This window comes from Dysidea avara, chromosome 1, assembly GCF_963678975.1.
Source record: "Dysidea avara chromosome 1, odDysAvar1.4, whole genome shotgun sequence".
Lineage (NCBI taxonomy): Eukaryota > Metazoa > Porifera > Demospongiae > Dictyoceratida > Dysideidae > Dysidea > Dysidea avara.
This window is the reverse complement of record NC_089272.1, coordinates 23,908,928-23,928,774: the sequence shown is the minus strand read 5'-3', so window position 1 is coordinate 23,928,774 and position 19,847 is coordinate 23,908,928. Positions and strand designations below refer to the sequence as shown.

The 19,847-nt window shown below is 38.2% G+C and overlaps 1 protein-coding gene across 1 annotated transcript; it reads right to left on the bottom strand.

The window, feature by feature from the left end:
• Window positions 1-9,062: 9,062 nt before the first annotated feature.
• On the bottom strand, window positions 9,063-13,143 carry LOC136236978 (lipopolysaccharide-responsive and beige-like anchor protein). Its single transcript, XM_066027250.1, has 11 exons — window positions 13,059-13,143; window positions 12,882-12,968; window positions 12,794-12,806; window positions 12,599-12,714; window positions 12,267-12,379; window positions 10,869-10,990; window positions 10,694-10,802; window positions 10,535-10,588; window positions 9,600-9,698; window positions 9,461-9,550; window positions 9,063-9,119 (listed from the first exon to the last, which is right to left on the bottom strand). Exons 1-11 carry the CDS (start codon window positions 13,141-13,143, stop codon window positions 9,063-9,065), a joined length of 945 nt encoding a protein of 314 aa, XP_065883322.1.
• Between the last annotated feature and the right edge of the window lie 6,704 nt (window positions 13,144-19,847).

The following is a 19,847-nucleotide window of genomic DNA, read 5'->3' as shown; positions in this document are numbered from 1 at the left end:
AGAAACGTGGTGGTTGACCATGTGCTACTTAATCAGATATCACTAAGCACAAGTTCCTTGCTAGATTAAGACTAAGTACATGTCCTTCACCACCTATACTGGTGAGTTATCTTGACTGGAGTGCTAAGGCCAGGTATTGGTTCTTTATACTTTACTAGAAAATGGACTGCCATCGTTGCCACGACACAACAAGCACCTTTACAGTAATGTTGCTTCCACATTGTCAGACAAATATATATAGCTCATGTAATGGCAGGCTTATACAATACCTTGTGTAGTAGATGAACATTATATTGGTGGCAGCCCCTTTCAATAATCTATCACATGGTATAGTGGCGGCACTCTCTGGTGGTAGGTTGAACAGTAGTAGCCGAGGCTAACTCACCACTATACTGTATCAGTAGTTGTGATCTGTAACAGAATTAAAAATTCATTTAAAAAGTTAACCCTAATGGTAGTGATTCTCTGCTACCATTCATGATGAAATTTTATTGAAATTCTAGTACCGTACGGAGGAATATCACTGTTGGCAAAATAAAATTTGGCGAATTGTTAGCAAAGCGCATGCCGTATTGAATTAATTAGATCACTAATTGATGTGCCTAAAGTGAGAACTGGAGTGCCACACCTCTCAGGCGATTCGGCGCCTGGAATCAGCTACCAACTAAAAGGTAATACTATATAGACAGTAGATCTACACCCTCTGGAATAGTGAATATACAGGTATATGCCTAAACTGCATGCTCATGTGGCTATATGTTGTGAAAACTTCATAATTTTTTCCATTTTTTATAGTTGAATGTTCTAGACGAAACAGTTCAGCATAACCCAAATGCTTGGTGGTGGCTAAAGGCTGATGGCTGCGACATAAATAAAGGGTTAAAAGAATCTTCTAGGCTTGAGTGGAGTGGTGATGTGGATCTGGCTGATGGCTTGCTACTAGAAACATACAAGGACTACAGAAAGTGACTGGAGACTGCAGAGAATATTGGTTTACATGGAGACAATGTGGTACAGGAACTTGCCAATGTCTTGGACACAATAAACAAGGATTTACAATTCCTGCAGTCTCGTATGTGGTTGTAGTTTCACTATCATTTGTTACTATGTTGTAGAGATAATCAAGTTCAACAATGCATACTCAGAGAAACTTCAGTCTCATGTGCAAAAAGAGAAAGATCTGATTATTCTGTCATGGAAGGTCAAGGAATTAACTGAGTTAAATGAAAATGGAAGGCAGTTGCATAGGGACACCACCTCTTTGATAAAAAAAGTAGAAGAATGTGCTGAAGATAACATACCATCCCAGTTGTGCTCATTCCACCACAAATTAGTTAGCTTCATTAAGGGTGTCAGATGACATCAGCACACTCCAGCCACACACATCCTAGCCTTCATTATCAGTACTGAAGACCGCAGGAGAAAGCCCTATGCTCTCCCTGTACGGTGTATCCCGTATGTAGGAGTGAGTGATGCTAACATTTGTAAACTTGCCAATAAAATCATTACTGAAATGGTCAAACGAAAAATGAATGTTGCAGGTATGTACTTAAATCTTACATGCAGAAAATTTTTACATTTGTATATACTTCTAGGATTCACAACAGACGGAGAGTGTAACTCACTTCGAACAAAAGGGAATACACGGCCACTCCCAGTTTTCCAAATTCGTGCTGATTCAAGAGCAAAATTCTCACGCATGGGTTTCCAAAAAATGGTCAAGATGGTTACTGTTGTTTGTAAGTCTTTATTAATCATTGATTAAACAACTACGTATGTGTATTCAATATACAAGGTAGACAGTTGGTTAAATGAGTGTTATGCATAACAATATAAAAGAAAATATTGTATAAAATGTAATATCAATGCAGGCAGCAAAGAAGGAACATATCTGCTGAGCTGTGCAATCCTGCCATCAGTGCTGAATTACTTGGTGAAATTGACAGTTGGCATGCTTAAGGAACCACTGTTGATGATGGTATTGAACGACTGTGGCTGAGAACAGTTCCTCCTGGCTATACTATTCACAGTTGGATTGAAGGTGCAGTGCTTAAGTGTATTTTGTATGTTGTAAATCCTGTATTCAGGAAAGCATGAGAAAAGAGCTGAGAAGCTTCGCTCCATTCTGGCACAAACGGAATATAAATACCAAATAGAAGTTTTCAATGCACAAGGCATATCTTTCAAAAAGCATTTACATGTACCCGAGATCCATCCAGTCACACAAACCAGATTTTGTGAGCGAGAAGATGAAGCTCATGTTTTTAAGGTAAACACTTTACAAAATTATGGCTGTATTTTGATGAGTGATACTGTATTTCAGCGTATTGGACACAGTCTTAGGCATGGTGTCTCACATAACATTTGCCTGGAAAGATTTGAGGAGGCACTACATGACACAGCAGCAGGACTTACATATCCTGCACTGTCTGGAATCTGCAAACAAAGTGTGGAGGACGCTGAATGGTTGTTTAGTCCAGGTCTTGTACTATGGATGGAGAATAAGGGGTATTATCATGAAGCAGAATACCTCAAGCAGTTATGAAATTGGAGGCGAGCTTGTGATGAGAGAGGACTAACCAATGATCAAGGAAGCGAGTTAAATGCTGGATTACTAAACTATATCCTGGATGATCTTATGCCATGGCATAAAGAAGATGGCTTAAGAGATTCTAGTTTGTTAGAAGTTAACCGGTAAGCAATTCATCTACAAATACAGTCCAATAGAACTACCTGTATCACATTGTATATCTAAGGAGTGTCAGTGGAGTCAGAGGATTCAGTAGGGAAACACTTGTAGCTGTTGTGGCTAACATTGAGTCCAGAGAGTGGAGAAAGCAGTTTAATTCTGAACATGGCTTGCCTACTGAACATCCTCGAGCAAGTACCACAGACGATGTTGAATGTTTCTTTAGTCTGTTGCGTGATTGTGTTGAGAAGGACTTTACATTGAAAGAGGTATGTCACAGGTTGGGTTACTATTCACAATAATATTGCATTTTAGGTGTTTTATGGTTGGCGAAAAGTAACCGAGGAGTTTTTAAAGAGAATGGACCCAGAACTCCCCTATTACTATCACACATCCAAACACAGCTGCTATTATGAAGACTTGATGCCAGAATTTAGTGTCCAACCAGTGAAGGCAAAATTGAAGAAGTTGCCTCGATTTGAACTACTTAGGGAAAATAACAGAATAACTTTTTCTGTTCGTGGTGACTCTTCCATTCGAGCACAGTTCCACAATATCCCAGTAAATCTCCCTCCTCCTCTTGTTACACACAACCCATTCACTCATGAACATTCATATGCTATGACACATCAGAATTGAACTTGAATGATACTGATAAAATTGTAAATTAAACTGAATAAGTTGTAGCATGGCTCCTTTGTACACTAAGTGACCAGTCACCATTTAGAGTGCCAGTATACCAGCCAGGAGTACTGAAGTGGATATGGTACTTGATATAGTCAAATGATACATCTAGTATCTTTCCATCATTAATTGCACGGTGTACCTCATCTGTTATCTCACTGACAACATAACCGATTCGTTGCCAGCCCGAATTATCTTGACACATGAAAGCAATTGCCTTGGAGTCACGTTTATTGTCTGGTTCAGGTTGAAACTTGACTGGCAGTTTGATACCATCGTCTAGTTTCTTCCTTGCATATTTCAATGTATCCTGGTACCTCTTTTCCTTAGTGACCCCAATACACTTAAAAATAACTGTATGAGTAATTGCAGGAATTGCATCATCTTCTGAGCTGCTGTCATCAAGTGGTGATTCTGAACTATATGTTGAACCACTGACAGATGGTGTTGTACTTGAGTCTCCCACCCAAACCCAGTTCCACAAGACAAAAAACCTTGTCACCTCCAAACAAGTTATACTCAGAAACATCTACAGCAGATCAAGAGAATTCACTGGCCTAAAAGTTAAACAGTTATGTCCATATAATTATAACATGAAATGTAACACACCTCAATTATAAAGGCATGATCATAACTAAATGATATTTTAAGGGTAGCAGGTAGAGTGTGGTCTAATGCTGCACAATCACGAGTAAAACCATCAAATACTTCTAGGTCTCCTCCACAGTTCACCCATTGTAGCTTCACCTCCGTTAGTTTCGCGCAAATTACAGGGAAGTTTGGCACAACATATTCAAATGTAGTACCCTTGCTTAGAACTGTTATAAATGTCCACACATCGCCATCAGACTCCTCCACTTCGTAATCGCTACCAGTAGTGGATTCCGCCATCTTGAACTGATCTTAGCAAAACTATGCAAAATGTCCAATTAACTTATAAATTTTGATAGCGCTTGTATTGCTTCCACCCTCCTCTGGTCTGTGCAATTGATCCAGTCACCCTGAAAAATGAACAGTTCCCATTTACAAAAGTAGGGAAGCCATATTGTTACCACAAATTGACATCTTCGGTTGTCAGCAAGCACAAAGGAGGACAAAGGTAAGTCCATGTTGTATGTGATGTATGTACTGTGGTATGCCAAAAGCGCCTGTCCATCAAACACTAAAAAAATTTTAAAAAACCCAAGCCCTTTGCCTTAGTCAATATCAAGTTAAGGTATCAGGCAGGCAGGCAGGCAGGCAGGCAGGCAGGCAGGCAGGCAGGCAGGCAGGCAGGCAGGCAGGCAGGCAGGCAGGCAGGCAGGCAGGCAGGCAGGCAGGCAGGCAGGCAGGCAGGCAGGCAGGCAGGCAGGCAGGCAGGCATGCTGTAGAAAATTCAAAAATTATATTTTGTGAGATTTGTTCATGTAACATTGGTATTTCCTCATTATGCACACACAATGCAGCACTTCACAGCTATACAAAGGTTTCTATTTCGTACATAGTACGTATAACCAGAATGCAGCTTTCTTCCAATAATCGCCCCACGTGTGCTGGCTCTTTGGTCCAGCATTCTTAGATAAGACTTCTAAGAGGATCAAGTCAGAGAAGTCATTGATAAGGTGTCAGGAGCAGAGTCTTCTAGGAAGAGGAGATGGGAGGATGATGGAGAAGATATCCATCATTTTTATCCAGAGGCACTTCTGCAAAGTGCAGCGGCAGGAGGACCCAGTGCCCAGCTCAGTCGTACAACTCACAGAAGTTACAGTTCATAATCCAGCAAAGTGTACTACAAGGGCTCCCAACAGGGAGCACAGAACTCCCACAGGCCAAGCAGTAAGCCTTCCAAGCAGTAAGCCTTCCAAGCAGTAAGCCTTCCAAGCAGTAAGCCTTCCAGGGGCATTCCCCGAAGTCTTTTGCATATATATAGCTCTCACCTTGAAACGTTTCAGTGCCGGGATTGAGTGAGATCAATGACATACACTTCTGTATAAACACAGCCATAGCTAATTACATCCCATGCAAGATAATAAACACAACATACACAAAATGTGCCCTTAGGCAGATAACTGCTGTGTGTGGTTGTTGTTGCTGCTGTCTCACATAACTTAAACTATAGTGTTGTGTCTATACGTTGTTACAGTCTGCTACCACACACTGGAATTATATTTGTTCTTGTTGGCATATCCATTATATTCTGGTATTGGATTTTTATTCTATTGAAGGCATTGCCATCTTTCACAGTGATCAGCTACTGTACATGCAGCTGTTTGTTCATCTTGTCATGAACCACGATAGTGGGTGGTTCATAATAGGGATCGCCCATGTTTTTGCAAAAATCCTAATAGAACGCACACCTAAAAACCACCTTGAAAAGCATCCTTCAACTCAATAAACCCTCTGGTGGTTCTTTGCAATGAGTATAGGTACAGTACTAAGTATCAAGTGAAAAGGAAACAGTATGTGTATTTCAGACAAAACTGAAATATGCCAGTTTGTTCATATTATTATTATTCTCACCATTCATAAATATTATTCTTATTATTCATAAATAATATTATTATTCTTTCACAGGCATAGCAAAGTTTACAAGGAGAATCCTGGTGATAAAAAATAGCAAGGCTTGCTGAATGGATCATTGTGCGTGTCCATGACCTATTTTTGATTTCATTTTCAGATGGAAACAGCCCAAACCGGGCCGTTTCCGCTTGCCAAAATGCCATTACGCTCGAGAAGCCATACAAGATCGCACTCAAAGTTAGGTTTTTTGGTGTGCGCTGCTTGTAGCTAATAGAATCTGTCTTTATTAAACTCAGTATAGGCCAGGAATCTTAATCTGGGCTAATGACTTTGTTGCAAGGTGGTTTTTTGCTCCGTGATTATTGTACGTGGGCGTGTTATCCAGATTAAATACTCTAATAGAACAGTCACTTAAATACTCTAATAATGCAGTCAAGTGTATAACTACAATCCTTGCACTGAATTTGACAGCTATTAAAGGCACCAGTAATGTAAATTGTAGCTCATATTAGGAGACTCTCAGTCTGTATGCACATTGCAATTTGATCAGTTTCATGTGTGTACTGAAATGTTGACAGCATTACTATGCAGAATGCAAAATTGCACTATTCACAACGGTCTTTATTATCAATAAAAGAAATCTCATAATCTATTACTGGATTAGTAAAAAAGTACACAAAATAGATGAATTACAAATTGGAAATTTTAAAATGGGAATAGGGATCGCAGAAAAAAGCCACAAAACAAGAAGGGATCGCTGGGGTGGTAATGTAAACCACAAATCTCTATTTTAACTCTCTGTTGGTGGTAATGTAAACCACAAATCCCTACTCACTTCAAAATGACAGAGCATGTAACTAAAGATTTATGACAGAGAGTCAAAATAGGAATTTGTGGTTTACATTACCATGAAGAATTCACCTTGTAGAGTGTTCAGTTACAAAGAAACCACCATGGAGATTTCTGTAATCAATATATGTGACCGGATTTATGAAAAGGGGTCTTCCACACACATCCAATTCCGTAAACGTTGGAGACCATAACTCAGTGTTCAAGTAACATATTAACCTGAAACTTTCACGATGTATTCAGCTATAGTGGTGCTCACCAATGCCCAAATTTCAAGGCAATAGCTCTTTCCACTCTGAAGTTATCAATTGTCAAAGGTGGCAAATTGGAAGTGTGTGGAAGACCCCTTTTCGCAAATCCGGTGACATATGTATTATATATATAATTTGTACATTTACTGATAAAATATTTAAAGTACATCTACTTTATCTTTTCTTCTTCCTGTGGTAAAGAAAAAAAAACATAGGTTAAAATAGTCCCAAAGCTGGCCATAGGCCGGCTTTGGGGTATACAAATACAAAAAGAAATGAAATCTAATCCAAAACAGCCAAGCTGTAAAAAAAGTGTGCAGCCCTCAGAAAGGCTATGGTGAAAAAAGATGTGAAATCCAAGGTGGCGGCCAAGAAATGGCTGTGATGGTAGGTTAATGGTAAAAATTTTAATAATGACAATTTAGGTAAATTTTGTGAAGCGGCACAAAAATTCACCTGAATTGTCGTTATTAAAATTTTTACCATTAACCTACCATCACAGCCATTTCTTGGCCGCCACCTTGGATTTCACATCTTTTTTCACCATAGCCTTTCTGAGGGCCGCACACTTTTTTTACAGCTTGGCTGTTTTGGATTAGATTCATTTATAGGCAATCATTTTGATTGTAATTGTATATGCTGTTAACACCATTAATGTATTCATGTACTACTGTTAATACTGTTATCATGGCTGCCATGTTTACACCAAAAAAAATTTTTTTACTGATTTCTTATACCCACAGAGCTCTTGTCAGCCACACTATTCCAACTGAGTGCAGCAGCACAAACCTACTTCAACTTAGGAATATCAGCAGCCACAAAGAAAGCCTACACAGCTGGCCTCCGCAAGTACATCACCTTTTGCTCTGATGCTAGCTTACAGGCTTTCTTATGCTACTATACAAGTGTACCTCTCTGCTGTGAGGTACAGTTGCACTACACAAATAGAGAATCATTGCCCCAACAACACCAAGATCACACTACATTTTGAAAGGCATACGTAAATCATGTGCAATTACCCGTGAACCAAGGGAACGGCTGCTTATTACGTTTCCAATTATGGTGCATCTTCATGTAGTGTTTTCAAAACACACCAGCAACTACAGAGATGTGATGATCTTGGCCACCTGCTGCCTTACCTATTTTGGACTTCTTAGAGTCAGTGAATTTACCACATCGTCACCGGACTACTTTGACCCTTTAACCGATTTGCTTTTATCAGATGTAGCTTTAGACAATAGAGCTTCTCCAACACTTGTACAGATCACACTTAAACAGTCAAAAGGAGACCAGTTTAGGAAAGGGACACAAATATGTTTAGGCAAGATTACCTATGCCATCCGTCCAGTCCAGGCCTTGGTGCAGTACCTAGTCAGGCGAGGCGGCACCCCAGGACCACTATTTGTGTGGCCTAACAACAAGGCATTGACAAGAGCGTCATTTAGCTCAGCCCTCAACAAAGCCTTAAAAGAGCTGCACATGGACCCCCACCAGTTTAATACACATAGATCAGAATTGGTACTGCTACATCAGCCAAACGGGCCAGTGTGAGTGACTCACACTTAAAAGCCCTGGGCAGGTGGAGAAGTGATGCCTACTTATGCTATGTTCGACTGTCACCACAAGATTTAACAGGATTGTCGAAGTCTCTTGCATATACACCGTCTTCGAAACAAAACAGCTAGGCGTGTCTTGCTTACCGCGAACACTTAATATTATCCAACTTACCACGTATCCATAATCTATGCTAGGTTAGTTATAATAACTATACCACAGTGCAGACATGTTGTATGTATAGGCATAGCTAGATGAGTTATAGCTCTACTTACATAATGTGTATATGTGTGTAGTTACAAGGGATGATGGTGTGTCTTACATGTAGAGTTGTAAATTCAGGCAAATAATCTAAAGAAATAGTTTTCTCATACTTTATCTATATATTTAGGTCTACGCTTGAGTGGAAAGCCATGTGGCATGCCTTTCTATGGCCTGGTACACCCAAGCTACATCAGTTAGTGTATTCACCCTTAGCCATTTAAAAATACCCCCTCCAAGCCAATTGATATGTACACAGAACATCTTCTCCAGAGTTATATCCCAGCCTTAAAACTGATTAGGTTCCCACAGCAGACAGAGTCCTTGTACAACTACCAAACACACCACATCAATTGACAGTGGTGTATCTAATAATCAGTGTGAAGTATGTTGGGAGGTGAGCAAACTACATTAATTTTACGTATTGTTGTCGACAAAATTAATCGAGTTTATCACTGTTTCAACTGTCAAGCGCTATAACTCTAAGAGCGTTCATAATAAAAGGCTGAAACTTTGGCTGTCCACTCTTTTGTTACTATAGATTACAGAGATGCAATAAAATGGAATTCGAGGAATGTTGAAAACGGCCGGTTTTTGCTCAGCAGGTCACAATCATTAGTTAAGTGGGAAAATCTTTTACTTTGGCACTGAACTAAACATAATATGTACATACAGTACAGTATATGTTACCATTTTGTTTATAGCCAAACACAAGATCAATCCAGTGATGCAAGTTAGCTGAAACATTATCCGACTCTAATGCCTGAAAATAAATCACCAAAAATAGCAAACAGATTTCCAAGCACACACACCTCCTTGTGTATTCTAATGAATTCTTCTGGTGAATTTGCCCAAGAAGGAAGCTTTACACTTCCAATTGCTTCTCCAAAATGATTGACACCTAATTCAAACTAAAAATACACAAACACAGCTGGTAATGTTCAGTGAGCAGCAATTAAAATATTATGAAGATTATGGAGGGGAAATGCACATAACCATCCGTCTGTGTATCCAAAATACAGACTACTAGAAAGTTCACATGTAAAAATGGATAAACACACATGTAACACTTTCACATCTCAGATCAAAGAGCTGCCCGGACTACATCTGGGAAGTGAGATAAGGTTGAAATCAATTGTGGGGATCGATTATGCTCATGTCATATGGATTTTGCCATAAAAACCACTCAGATGGAGAGCATTTTGGTATTCTCGCTATCCTACGTATGAGTTGAAAAATGTTGGGCTAAGGTGAGAACTAGTGATATAGCTTTTGCACCAATCTTTTCCACATGTTTCTGAATACAGACCACACACCCATCACAATGTTACTACTCTGCATGAAGTAACCACTCTATAAGCAAGCTTACAATACATCAATTATTCCATAAATGATTCAATACCACTGATTAAAACACTAAACTTGCATAACTGAAATTCACCGTGATACCTCTAGGATCTGTCCGATCATCATACCGAGAATGTACTACAGTAGCTGCTGACCCATAATCGAAATTTTTAGGTATGCATATATAATATATCCAGTGGCTGTACTCATATTGGCTTGGGTGATTGATCACCCTGTGCAGGCCATTAGCCTGATACTGATGGGAAGTGTTACATATTAACATGGGGCATTCGGGTTTTGTCTGAAATATTTGCACTCCGCCCTTGAGCCTGCAGTCCTCAGGCAGTCGGGCATACATTTCAGACAAAGCCCTCATGCTCGTGTTGTACACAACACTCACCTTGTTATCATTTACAAACATCTGTGGTAAGAAAAACAACTCTGGTATCAACTCCTACAAAATAGACATTAGTATTTTCAACTAGCAGTAAATCTATTGATTATTGTTATTTAATTTTGACCCTAGTAATACAGAGTTGATAAAACAATGGACACGTACTCTAAAATCAGATGTACTTTCTTCCAAGTTTCTTCCATAGAAGAGAATACTCTGATAGGATCTCAAAATAGCCTCCATTGAACTCAATGTGGAGGGATGAGTAAGGTTCCTATGTACAATATCAAAATCAGTAAGAATGAATTACATATAGTACAAACGTACCACTCTGATTAACCAGTGTAGGGTATATGCCATTGTTGAGTAATGAGTTCCAAACAGAAATTTTGGCATGTCATCATCCATAAAATCATAGCGTGTTTTGAACTGTTCTAGTTGGTCTGGATTCAAGCCAATAGGCTGTGAAACAAGATATGCAGCACATACATTCAGTTGCATTTTAAAGATGACGAGATACTGTAATGCAACTTAACTTTAAATTTAAACAATTACTTTTTAAACCAGGCGCACGCCCACAGCCGGCCTTCGGCCGGCTGTGGGCGTGCGCCTGGTTTACTGAAATTGTTTTCGTAAAAGTGTGTGTGTGTGTGTACCTATCTACCTATCTACCTATGTTTGTCCGTACGCACCCACGTGAGCAAAATTGTTTAATAACGGTAAAAGCAGCTTTTGTGTAAGAAGTAAAAGTGAAATGAAGTCTGTATTAAACTTCTGCACAGGTGAACTTTGCTCTGAGGTGGTTTCTTTTCGGCGGACTGAAATACGGGTGTGGTGACTTTCCTCAGACTACCTTCCCCTTGAGGTTTTCAGGCATTTAGCAACTGAAAAACAACGGTGCAGGCCTCGTACACTGCCAGGAATAGCCTATCGCTTCGAGTTGAAAGGGGGCGTATCCCTTACTTACGCGAACGAAAATGAAGAGCAGCTTTGAGGCTTTGTCGAAAGAATTTGTGGGGAAAAACACGTTAGTCACACTATAAAACAGTTTAAAAGATAGTTTTGTGCGTAATATGTTGGTAAAAGCGGTTTATTTAACAAACGCTTCCTTAGCAGTGCATAGCAACGTAATTGAACGAATTACGAATATTTCATGAATTACGAAATACGAGAAATAGCTAATTATATTATTGCACAACCCAAACCAGCGGCGGAGGAAGTAGTTGATATGAGGGGGGGCTGGGCTGACCCAGACTTATTTCTATAGTTTGGTAAGGTGAGACCAAAAAAAAAAAAAAAAGGTCGCAACCAACTGACAAGAGCTTTCCACCTCACCAGCTACCATTTCTAGCTGATAAACTACATAAAAATCCTTTCATAGCTCGTTACACACTGACTACTTTATTAGAGTGACTGCTCTATTAGAGTATCTCGATCTTTATCACGGTTTTCAGCCCCACTCCAAGAAAGATAATTTCGGTGTGATATCATTCTGAGGGGGGGCTTAGACCGAGGGGGGGCTTTAGCCCCCTAGCCCCCCCTTTCCGCCGCCTATGTCCCAAACTACCCTATTGTAAAGTTGTAATACATAGTTGGTTAATTCATAGTAGTATATACTGTCTATAGTTATTCCAGATGAGTTAGCTAGCTGCATGGCGCCTGGTTTTTAGAAGTAGCACAACATCAACTTGTTTCTTAACAATATCTAGCTTTATAAGATACAAATTTCCATTCATACCTTAGACAAATCTCTATAGATTTTTGGGTTGTTAAGATCTAATTCTTCAGAACAGTAATCATTCAATATCCATGGAAACACTGGGTACTGGCCAAGGTCATTATATGATCGTCCTAACACAACAGAAAATCAGTGACAGAAAATAGAAATACAAACTGGCAATATTTACTGTATACAGTTACGTAAATTACAAACCAAACTTTCAACTATGGACTCAAGTAAAAATATAAACACAAATCAATACAAACTATACATACAGTACTTGATTAGATTTATGAGATATGTACAATTTGCAAACTGTATGTAAAATGTATACACAAGCTACAAAATACCTGATATAGTATTTAAAAACATCAAATAATCAAAATTCGTCATTCCTCTTTTTTGCCATCTTGATGACATATTAGATTTCTTAAGTAGCTGCAATGAAGAAGCGAAGGAAATTGACCTATGGCAATGGAAAATGACATGAAAAAAAAGATACACTGTATACCACCACAAAGTTACTACAATTGCTAGGGAAATACATATGTAAACACACTACAGCAATGGGAAATACATATGTAAACACACTACAGCAATGCTGATTATATTCACAAATTCATTGTTTTGTACCTTGTAATAGGTACTCCATACAACTTTCCAACTCCAAACGCTTTACAAACTGCTTCAGGGCTTGGAAGTTGTCAAAGAAAGTAGCCACTATATAATAACACACAGATGTATAAATCACCAAAAGAAATTACAAAGAAAAGATAGGTTTTTGATATTTTTGGGCAAGACAATCCAAACCTCCATGATCCCCGTACTGTATAACATATGTGACCAACTGGCCAGTTCCAAAGACACCATGGACTCCGTCCACAACCTCCGTCATTAGTCACTGAATAAAGCTAGTTAAATAGTGCAAAGCTAACAGTTTGATTCAACTTATAAAGTATGATAAGAAATAGCTCTGTAAAGCTAACTATAGGATTCTGCTACACTAATTTTGCAACCTTAAGTTCTTGTATCATGGCGGCCAACCAACCTGATACACATCCCACATATACGTACATGTATGAAGACACAACCAGTTCAAATTAACATGGAGTTATATTTGGAGGCAATGGAAATGGGGATCACATAATGAAATGTGGAGATACTTTCCAGGAAGGAATTATGTATGTGTACAGCATGTGTCGATCAGATATTTATTCATTAAAGTTTCTTAGTAATGTAAGTTTAATTTCATGCTTTGCACCATATAGTGTACTAAATATATGGACAATAGCAGGCATTAAACTACAACAAATATCTTCTTGTACTTTGATTACAGAAGAACACTTCAGCAGCTCTTCTTTGGTGAAGATACAACCGTAAGAACACTGCAGTCACATCAGCATACCACCACTTCTCAACACATGACGTATCCAGCTAATGGAGACAAGTAATTATAAATTATGTAAACACTACATAGTTAGCTAGGAATCAAAGGTGCCTATAACATTATATTAGAGTTATACATATTCTATTGCACATCTTACATAATTAGAAACTTCGGTTGTGTCTTTAGGGTTGAAGCTAAAAGATGATTTGCCAAATGTCAGTGTACCGGGAATAGCATGTGCCATTAGAAGTATGGAGCAGCTCATAGTTAAAGATGAACTACCTACAGTTAATATAAATGTAAGGTAACACATACATGTAGTACAATGTGATACACAAATTGCGTACTAATGCTTTCAGTGGTATCCTCATCATCTATTAACACTTATTGTATATCTTCATTCTCTGTGTTCCACTGAAAGCTGGTCGGCTGTACTTGAACTGTGCCTGAATCTGAAGTGTCAGCAACAACTACAAAAATACACACAACATTTCAGCCAACATTGCTACATTGCTATCAACACAAATTATAAATATAAATGAGCCCAGCAGCTACATTCCTAATAGTGTATGCTGATTTCACATTAAACCAACCAGCTTAGCACCTCATATGCTGAAGAACTAACCAAGCACAGCAGTGTTAATACCTTTATTTCTAGAGGCTTGCAAATAGGCAGTACCATAGGAGTTTTCAACTAATTGAAGTCTTCATCTGCTGCTATCTTCAGTTAAACATAATTTCCAAAATCCTGATGAGGCATCACTTGTACTAAAAGTATACAAATATGTAAAGTAACTATGTACGTATGTAATATCTAAATACCTTGTTGACAAAGTGTCAAGAATACCCTCCTCATTCACAGATCACATCAGACATGATTCAAGTAATACTTTATTTATTAACCTCCTTGGTTACCATTTTCCATTCATTTACTGAAGCAACATTGTGTCTTGCTAGAGCAGTTACATTTAGATGATCATTTTCACTAGTTCACTCTGAAGACTTTGTATGATAGTCTGCCATAATTTGCTGGGTAAGTAACATAAACAAACAGTAATGTTGTTAACTGTATACTGTATATACATTTCCTTGTGAAATAATCTGGAAATACTGTTTAAAACTTTCTTTTACGACATCCAGTTCACTATCTGCTATGCTTCTCATATACGAATCACAAAAGGTAACTAGTTGCCTATAGTACAGTATAGTGTGGTTAGGAACACTAATACAACTACATGCACTTTATAAAACAGTTTGAAATTGTATAGCCACCTGCTTGTTAGGAATTAGGATTGTCACTACCATGAACACTGCAATGAATAGGTAACTCTTGCTTGTGCCACCACTGCTAAAATTGTAATCCTTTATAAAATTATATAGCCACCTGCTTGTTAGGAATTAGGATTGCCGCTACCATTAACATTGGAATGAATCGGTGGTTCTTGCTTGTGCCACTATTGTTAAAATTGCAAGCCTTCATAAAACAGTTTGAAAATGTATAGACACCTGCTTGTTAGGAATTAAGCTTTCCACTACCATTAACATTGGAGTGAATCGGCAGCTCTTGCTTGTGCCATCACTGTTAAAATTGTAAGCCTTAATAAAACAGTTCAAAATTGTGCAGCCACCTGCCTGTTAGGAATTAGGATTGTCACTACCATTAACATTGGAATGAATCGGTAGTTCTTGCTTGCGCCACCATTGTTAAAATTGCAAGCCTTTATAAAATAGTTTGAAATTATATAGCAACCTGCTTGTTAGGAATTAGGATTGCCACTACCATTAACATTGGAGTGAATCGGCAGCTCTTGCTTGTGCCACCATTGTTAAAAGTGTAAGTCTTTATAAAATAGTTTGAAATTGTATAGCCACCTGCTTGTTAGGAATTAGGATTGCCGCTACCATTAACATTGGAATGAATCGGTAGCTCTTGCTTGTGCCACAATTGTTAAAATTGTAAGCCTTAATAAAACAGTTCAAAATTGTGCAGCCACCTGCCTGTTAGGAATTAGGATTGTCACTACCATTAACATTGGAATGAATCGGTAGCTCTTGCTTGTGCCACGATTGTTAAAATTGTAAGCCTTAATAAAACAGTTCAAAATTGTGCAACCACCTGCCTGTTAGGAAATAGGATTGTCACTACCATTAACATTGGAATGAATCGGTAGTTCTTGCTTGCGCCACCATTGTTAAAATTGCAAGCCTTTATAAAATAGTTTGAACTTGTATAGCCACCTGCTTGTTAGGAAATAGGATTGCCACTACCATTAACATTGGAATAAATTGGTAGCTCTTGCTTGTGCCACGATTGTTAAAATTGTAAGCCTTTATAAAATTATACAGCCATCTGCTTGTTAGGAATTAGGATTGCCGCTACCATTAACATTGGAATGAATCGGTGGTTCTTGCTTGTGCCACCATTGTTAAAATTGTAAGCCTTAATAAAACAGTTCGAAATTGTGCAGCCACCTGCCTGTTAGGAATTAGGATTGTCACTACCATTAACATTGGAATGAATCGGTAGCTGTTGCTTGTGCCACCATTGTTAAAATTGTAAGCCTTTATAAAATTGTACAGCCATCTGCTTGTTAGGAATTAGGATTGCCGCTACCATTAACATTGGAATGAATCGGTGATTCTTGCTTGTGCCACCATTGTTAAAATTGCAAGCCTTTATAAAATTGTATAGCCACCTGCTTGTTAGGAATTAGGATTGCCACTACCATTAACATTGGAATGAATCAGTAGCTCTTGCTTGTGCCACCATTGTTAAAATTGTAAGCCTTAATAAAACAGTTCGAAATTGTGCAGCCACCTGCCTGTTAGGAATTAGGATTGTCACTACCATTAACATTGGAATGAATCGGTAGTTCTTGCTTGTGCCACCATTGTTAAAATTGCAAGCCTTTATAAAATTGTATAGCCACCTGCTTGTTAGGAATTAGGATTGCCTCTACTATTAACATTGGAATGAATCGGTAGCTCTTGCTTGTGCCACCATTGTTAAAATTGTAAGCCTTTATAAAATTGTACAGCCACCTGCTTGTTAGGAATTAGGATTGCCGCTACCATTAACATTGGAATGAATCGGTGGTTCTTGCTTGTGCCGCCATTGTTAAAATTGCAAGCCTTTATAAAATTGTATAGCCACCTGCTTGTTAGGAATTAGGATTGCCACTACCATTAACATTAGAATGAATCGGTAGCTCTTGCTTGTGCCACTATTGTTAAAATTGCAAGCCTTTATAAAATTGTATAGCCACCTGCTTGTTAGGAATTAGGATTGCCTCTACTATTAACATTGGAATGAATCGGTAACTGTTGCTTGTGCCACCACTGCTAAAATTGTAAGCCTTTATAAAACGGTTTGAAATTGTATAGCCACCTGTTTGTTAGGAATTAGGATTGCCACTACCATTAACGTTGGAATGAATCGGCAGCCCTTGCTTGTGCCACCACTGCTAAAATTGTAGTGTAGGCCCTTATAAAACGGTTTGAAATTGTATAGCCACCTGCTTGTTAGGAATTAGGATTGTCACTACCATTAACGTTGGAATGAAATGGCAGCTCTTGCTTGTGCCACCACTGCTAAAATTGTAAGCCTTTATAAAACGGTTTGAAATTGTATAGCCACCTGCTTGTTAGGAATTAGGATTGCCACTACCATTAGCATTGGAATGAATTGGTAGCTGTTGCTTGTGCCACCATTGTTAAACTTGTAACCTTTATAAAATAGTTTGAAATTGTATAGCCACCTGCTTGTTAGGAATTAGGATTGTCACTACCATTAACATTGGAACGAATCGGCAGCTCTTGCTTGTGCCACCACTGCTAAAATTGTAAGCCTTTATAAAACGGTTTGAAATTGTATAGCCACCTGCTTGTTAGGAATTAGGATTGTCGCTACCATTAACGTTGGAATTGCCACCACTGCTAAAATTGTAAGCCTTTATAAAACGGTTTGAAATTGTATAGCCACCTGCTTGTTAGGAATTAGGATTGCCACTACCATTAACATTGGAACGAATCAGCAGCTCTTGCTTGTGCCACCAATGTTAAAACTGTAAGCCTTTATAAAATTATATAGCCACCTGCTTGTTAGGAATTAGGATTGTCTCTACCATTAATGTTGGAATGAATTGGTAGCTGTTGCTTGTGCCACCATTGTTAAAATTGTAACCTTTATAAAATAGTTTGAAATTGTATAGCCACCTGCTTGTTAGGAATTAGGATTGCCACTACCATTAGCATTGGAATGAATTGGTAGCTGTTGCTTGTGCCACCATTGTTAAAATTGTAACCTTTATAAAATAGTTTGAAATTGTATAGCCACCTGCTTGTTAGGAATTAGGATTGCCACTACCATTAACATTGGAATGAATTGGTAGCTATTGCTTGTGCCACCATTGTTAAAATTGTAACCTTTATAAAATAGTTTGAAATTGTATAGCCACCTGCTTGTTAGGAATTAGGATTGCCACTACCATTAACATTGGAATGAATTGGTAGCTGTTGCTTGTGCCACCGTTGTTAAAATTGTAACCTTTATAAAATAGTTTGAAATTGTACAGCCACCTGCTTGTTAGGAATTAGGATTGCCACTACCATTAGCATTGGAATGAATTGGTAGCCACTACCATTAGCATTGGAATGAATTGGTAGCTGTTGCTTTTGCCACCATTGTTAAAATTGTGACCTTTATAAAATAGTTTGAAATTGTATAGCCACCTGCTTGTTAGGAATTAGGATTGCCACTACCATTAACATTGGAATGAATTGGTAGCTGTTGCTTGTGCCACCATTGTTAAAATTGTAACCTTATTTGAAATTGTATAGCCACCTGCTTGTTAGGAATTAGGATTGCCACTACCATTAGCATTGGAATGAATTGGTAGCCACTACTATTAGCATTGGAATGAATTGGTAGCTGTTGCTTTTGCCACCATTGTTAAAATTGTAACCTTTATAAAATAGTTTGAAATTGTATAGCCACCTGCTTGTTAGGAATTAGGATTGCCACTACCATTAGCATTGGAATGAATTGGTAGCTGTTGCTTGTGCCACCATTGTTAAACTTGTAACCTTTATAAAATAGTTTGAAATTGTACAGCCACCTGCTTGTTAGGAATTAGGATTGCCACTACCATTAGCATTGGAATGAATTGGTAGCTGTTGCTTGTGCCACCATTGTTAAAATTGTAACCTTTATAAAATAGTTTGAAATTGCATAGCCACCTGCTTGTTAGGAATTAGGATTGCCACTACCATTAGCATTGGAATGAATTGGTAGCTGTTGCTTGTGCCACCATTGTTAAATTGCAAGCCATTATAAAATAGGTTGTTAAATTGCAAGCCTTTATAAAATAGATTGTTAAATTGCAAGCCTTTATAAAATAGTTTGAAATTGTATAGCCACCTGCTTGTTAGTAATTAGGATTGCCACTACCATTAACATTTGAATGAATTGGTAGCTGTTACTTGTGCCACCATTGTTAAATTGCAAGCCATTATAAAATAGGTTGTTAAATTGCAAGCCTTTATAAAATAGATTGTTAAATTGCAAGCCTTTATAAAATAGTTGAAATTGTACAGCCACCTGCTTGTTAGGAATTAGGATTGCCACTACCATTAACATTGGAATGAATTGGTAGCTGTTGCTTGTGCCACCATTGTTAAATTGCAAGCCATTATAAAATAGGTTGTTAAATTGCAAGCCTTTATAAAATAGATTGTTAAATTGCAAGCCTTTATAAAATAGTTTGAAATTGTACAGCCACCTGCTTGTTAGGAATTAGGATTGCCACTACCATTAACATTGGAATGAATTGGTAGCTGTTGCTTGTGCCACCATTGTTAAATTGCAAGCCATTATAAAATAGGTTGTTAAATTGCAAGCCTTTATAAAATAGATTGTTAAATTGCAAGCCTTTATAAAATAGTTTGAAATTGTATAGCCACCTGCTTGTTAGTAATTAGGATTGCCACTACCATTAACATTGGAATGAATCGGCAGCTGTTGCTTGTGCCACCATTGTTAAATTGCAAGCCTTTATAATATAGTTTGAAATTGTATAGCCACCTGCTTGTTAGGAATTAGGATTGCCACAACCATTAACATTGGAATGAATTGGTAGCTGTTGCTTGTGCCACCATTGTTAAATTTCAAGCCTTTATAAAATAGTTTGAAATTGTGCAGCCACCTGCTTGTT

Coding starts and splice junctions, on each gene's coding strand:
- LOC136236978 (XM_066027250.1), bottom strand. CDS start 13,143: ATGACGGAGGTTGTGGACGGAGTCCATGGTGTCTTTGGAACTGGCCAG. Junction 12,380..12,598: donor GTTTTTAAATACTATATCAG/GTATTTTGTAGC, acceptor CTGTTGTGTTAG/GACGATCATATAATGACCTT. Junction 9,699..10,534: donor TGTTTGTAAATGATAACAAG/GTGAGTGTTGTG, acceptor GTGTATTTTTAG/TTTGAATTAGGTGTCAATCA.